The sequence below is a fragment of the Cyprinodon variegatus genome, unplaced genomic scaffold, assembly GCF_000732505.1.
Source record: "Cyprinodon variegatus isolate N-32 unplaced genomic scaffold, C_variegatus-1.0 Scaffold1226, whole genome shotgun sequence".
Classification (NCBI taxonomy): domain Eukaryota; kingdom Metazoa; phylum Chordata; class Actinopteri; order Cyprinodontiformes; family Cyprinodontidae; genus Cyprinodon; species Cyprinodon variegatus.
The window spans coordinates 10,784-14,778 of NW_015151679.1; the positions used below are offsets into that span (position 1 = coordinate 10,784).

Sequence of the window (3,995 nt, forward strand, 5' to 3'; positions counted from 1 at the left end):
TAAACCTGCAGATTGAGAGCGAAGTGCTCTGTTAGGAACATAAGGAACAATCAGATCTCTGATATCAGATGGAGCTTGGCCATTTAAGGCTTTATAGGTGAGGAGGAGGATTTTAAAAAGTTCACAAAGTTAAAGTTGATTAAAATTGATTCTGTTCCTGCTCAACACATTACACTGAGTGGAGCTGTTGACCACCCCAAGATGGCGCCACCACATCAAGTCGGTGCGAAAGTGATTGATGCGAGGTCTACTCTTATACACGGACCTGAACAACCGCCTCTGAAAGTCTTCTTCTTTTCAGAATCTGAACAACTTCTGCAGTCAGATTGGAGATGATCGACCAATCAGCTTCTGCCACTTCAGTCCGGACTCCAAAATGCTGGCCACGGCGTCATGGTAAGAACCCTGCTCCTCCTCACACAGGTATCCTTGTTCCTGAATGAAGCTAATGTTAGCGTGCTAACCCCTTCAGGAGTGGCCTGTGTAAGCTGTGGTCCGTCCCTGACTGCACACTGATCCGGACCCTCAGAGGTGGGCGGAGCTTCTCTCTTCCTGGTTCTGTTTACGGCTGTGTGACGCTAACGTTGGTTCAACACTAAAGCAAACTATCCTCTTTCCTCTCTGTGCTGTGATTGGTTAAAGGACACAACACCAACGTAGGAGCCATCGTCTTTCGCCCGCAGTCCGGAATATCTCTCGACCAATCAGACGTCAACTTGGCCTCCTGTGCTGCTGATGGGACGGTGAAGCTGTGGAACCTGGAGAGGTGGGTGGGCGGGGCTTAATTTGGGCCTGGCTTTTAACACAGAGAGAACTAATGAAAATTCGTCTCTGTGGTTGTCATAGTGACGAGCCAGTGGCGGACATCGAGGGTCACAGTGATCGGGTGTCTCGGGTTTCCTGGCATCCCTCCGGAAGATTCCTGGGAACCACCTGGTAAGAGAGACCAGAACCGAGTAGTTCCTGGGTGATATCGGGCTGAGGGCTTAGTTCTGTCTGTATACTCTGTAGTAACTGTGCGTACTCCGTAGTAACGCTGAATACTCTCTTCCAACAGCTACGACAACTCATGGCGTCTGTGGGACCTGGAGGTTCAGGAGGAGATCCTGCATCAGGAAGGTCACAGCAAAGGAGTTCATGACATCAGCTTCCATCCTGACGGCTCATTGGCTGCTACAGGGTCGGTTGTGCTGTGTGGTTCCTCCTTCTGATCTTTAACGGTTCAGTAATTGTTTTTCTGAGCTGTAACTGTATCATTTTCTGACTAATATCTTCATAATTGATCACTGGTAATCGGCATCTCCGTTAGCCAATAGTTCTGCCTTTTTCTCATCCAATCAGGGGGCTGGATGCGTTCGGCAGGGTTTGGGACCTGAGGACGGGACGCTGCGTGGTTTTCCTCGAGGGACACCTGAAGGAGATTTACAGCGTTCACTTCAGTCCAAACGGGTCAGTCCAACACAAAAACAGCCAATCAGAGAGCAGCTAGCAGAGATTAGCCAATCAGATGGAAGTTATGGCATATCAGCCAATCAGAGGGAGGTTGAGGCATATCAGCCACTTAGAGGGATGTAGGGACATTCCAGCCAATCAGAGGGNATATTAGGTTGGTACAACGTTAAGTAGCTTCGATGTAGTTAAGCTACTTTTAACACATTAGTGTAACTTAGCTTGCTATAATTCTTTAGGTGGTAGCTTTTGTGTAGTGAAGCTTAATTTATTGTTGAGTAACTGATAGCTTAGCTCACTACACTGAACAAGTAGCTTGCCCAACACTGACCAGAAGACACATAAACATATTTTTGGCCTTACGGGACCCCCTTGGAGTCACCAAAATGAAATTCCCCTCTCGTTGCGCTTGAAAAAACTGGTCTGCTCAAACTCTGCGAGCTGCAGCTCTGATGGTTGCCTGCTGACCACAGCAGAAAGGGGGTCTGGGAATAGCGCAATTCGTGGTTGTATCTTGTGGAAATTCTGGAAACGATTGTGGAATTGCTCATGTAATTTTTGAGGGTTTGCTCTATATTTCTGGATTTGATTTGCACAGTGGGGGCTCTCTTTACGAATGTCAGCGCACGTGGGAAAATTTACAAATTTGCAGGAGGGGAAGAAAAGCCGTCAATGAAGAGCCCGAGATTGTGCTGAAATGTGGTCATGTGAGAATAGAGATCACACACTGTTTGATCTCTCCCCTGTAAGAGTGTGTTGAGGTGGTTGAGATGCACTCTGATGTCTGTCAGAAAGGCCATGTCACAAAGAAACTGTGTATCTATGAGCTTCCCGTATTATACACTTGTGTCACAACTAATACTGTTCTCCAAGAACACTGGTATTTCTGAGCGCAGTGTAAAAAAAACGCTCCAGACACTTTCCTTCATTCATCCATCTAATATCCATATGCAGTTGTAAGTCCCCATACTCGGCATGCAGTTCATCCAAAGCTAATGAGAAGTATTTGCAGTCCTGCATGATTTGTTTCATTTTTACGTCAACGTGATAGTGAATGTCAAAAATCCTGAATGTTACTGTGCATCGGGATAAGGACACAGCTTCAAAGTTAGTAGCTGTGTTAATGTCACCAAATGCTTTGGCCCTTTTCACTGCACACCTCTTGACCACTCCTCCATCCGACAGTGACTTCTTTGCCCTGGCAAGTTAGAGTGCCACATCATAAGACGCTGTGATGGCTGACTCTTGACACATTGTAGCTTTTGTGAAAAACTGCTGCTGCTACAGCGGCTCTGGCAGCTGCAGTTTATTTCTCATATTTATCCTTATACAAGGTGCAGTAATGCCGACTTAAGTTGTAATCTTTCAGGGCTGATAATGTCTCCAAGCAAACTAGACAGATTTTCTTTTCTTTGAATTAAGTGAAGAGGTACTGTTCTTCCGATTTTATCAGAAAAATGTGATTTTCTCCCTCAAGTTTTCTCTTTATGCTAGTAGCCATGACCCTTGACTTTCTTTCTTTCTCGCGTTACAAAGCGGCCCATGCCTGCTATTGTTTGGGTACAGTGCACCCTCAATCGGTTAAAAGTATAATTACATTTTTTCTATAATTACTGATCTATCAGCGGGCCGCCAGTTGCCCATCCCTCGTCTACATTCTATACTATAGGATACATCGTTGTATACATGGATTTTCGTTAGTTCTGTACATCCACTGACTGAAATTACATGTGAAACNATAAATTCAGCTCCTTAAGTGGTATTAGCTCTCTTTCTATAAGTTTCTCTCTGTCCTTCCTCTGCTTCTCATGGTCAGTCTTGCACATAGGTTTGTAGATTTTCAATCCTCTAAGGATGACGCTGTTTTCTTTATGCTGATCAACCGACACATTTTAAATAATTTCAAATTGTCTTGACATTTCCACAATTTCAAGATTTTGATACTTATTCAATACCATCTTCCTCAACATTTTACCTCCCATCCTTGAACTACTCATATTTTCTTCAACCAGATAAGATTCAAGTTTTTCTTTGTAATTTCTTTTCTGATTCAGCTAATTTAATATTTTTCAGCCTATGCTAAGAACTTTGACTTAATTTTGCTCTCTTTCTGGACAGGAATTAAGCTTTTCTGTTTGCTGCTAATTCATCACATGCCTGACATGTTTCTGGGCAGTAGGTGGCCCCCCTTCAAAATTTCTGTAGAAATCTTTCTAGAAACTTGGGAGACATTATCTTAAGACCCTTCTAGTGCACACATTAAAGACATTTTTTGATATTATGTATGGTTTGGCTGTGCAGCTTTTAAGATGAGTCTGTTTCTGCAATTTTGCTGCCAAATGATTCTACGCTACAAAATCTTCAGATGATTCAATTGTTTTCTGCAGTTTAAACTTTCTGATGACTTCCTATCACATTTTCATATGTTCTGCAGTTAATTTCAGCTTTTTTCATTCAGCAAGAGCATTCCCACTTGCTGTTTCTCCGAAACAGCTTTTTCTAGTTATTATCAAGTGGGAATGCTTATGCATTCCCACTTATTGTTG

At 43.5% G+C, this 3,995-nt stretch overlaps 1 protein-coding gene across 1 annotated transcript; it reads left to right on the forward strand.

Moving 5' to 3' along the window:
* Positions 1-201: 201 nt before the first annotated feature.
* On the forward strand, positions 202-1,520 carry LOC107102266 (U4/U6 small nuclear ribonucleoprotein Prp4-like). Its single transcript, XM_015401497.1, has 7 exons — positions 202-219; positions 302-396; positions 473-531; positions 643-766; positions 847-936; positions 1,058-1,180; positions 1,342-1,520. The coding sequence occupies exons 1-7, from the start codon at positions 202-204 to the stop codon at positions 1,487-1,489; spliced, it is 657 nt and encodes a 218-aa protein (XP_015256983.1). The 3' UTR covers positions 1,490-1,520.
* Positions 1,521-3,995: the final 2,475 nt, after the last annotated feature.